This window comes from Nestor notabilis, unplaced genomic scaffold (assembly GCF_000696875.1).
Source record: "Nestor notabilis isolate BGI_N333 unplaced genomic scaffold, ASM69687v1 scaffold30737, whole genome shotgun sequence".
NCBI lineage: Eukaryota > Metazoa > Chordata > Aves > Psittaciformes > Psittacidae > Nestor > Nestor notabilis.
In genome coordinates, this window is record NW_009937381.1 from 1 (window position 1) to 432 (window position 432).

Here is a 432-nt window from a genome sequence, read left to right on the forward strand (position 1 = left end):
GCCTGCTCCTGAGGAGCACAGAGGCCATCAGGCCCAGGTTTCCCACAGATGGGACTGGGGAACCTCCCCAGAGCTCCGTGCCCATGGGCACTGCACCCTCTGGGCTCTGCCTGGCAGCAACAGAGTCGGGCAGGACCTGGGAAGGTAGCAGCCACATCCCTCAAGACAGCACAACCAGCCATGCCTGCAGGGCAGCCCATGAGGTGGGCAACCACGGAGGCTCACCCCCACTCATCAGGTACTCCCTGAAGACAGGCAGTCGAAAGTTGCCAGCCAAGGTGGTGAGGAAGGGCTGGATGCCCGGGAACATCTCCTCAAAGCCCGTGGAGCCTGTGATGAAGTTGCAGAAGGCGCCAACACAGAGGATGCCATGAGGATGAGAGCCAATGATGTAGTTGTGGCTGGGGGGGGGGGCGGCGGGCTTCACCCGAC

The 432-nt window shown here is 62.7% G+C and overlaps 1 protein-coding gene across 1 annotated transcript in view; it reads right to left on the minus strand.

The window, feature by feature from the left end:
* Positions 1-225: 225 nt before the first annotated feature.
* LOC104409038 (diacylglycerol O-acyltransferase 2-like) overlaps positions 226-432 on the minus strand; it is a gene marked incomplete at both ends in the record, with an annotated part of 968 nt that continues 761 nt past the window's right edge. The window contains one exon of the mRNA XM_010018811.1: positions 226-401. Within this exon, the coding sequence (XP_010017113.1) occupies positions 226-401 (176 nt within the window). The remainder of the gene's footprint in view (positions 402-432) is intronic.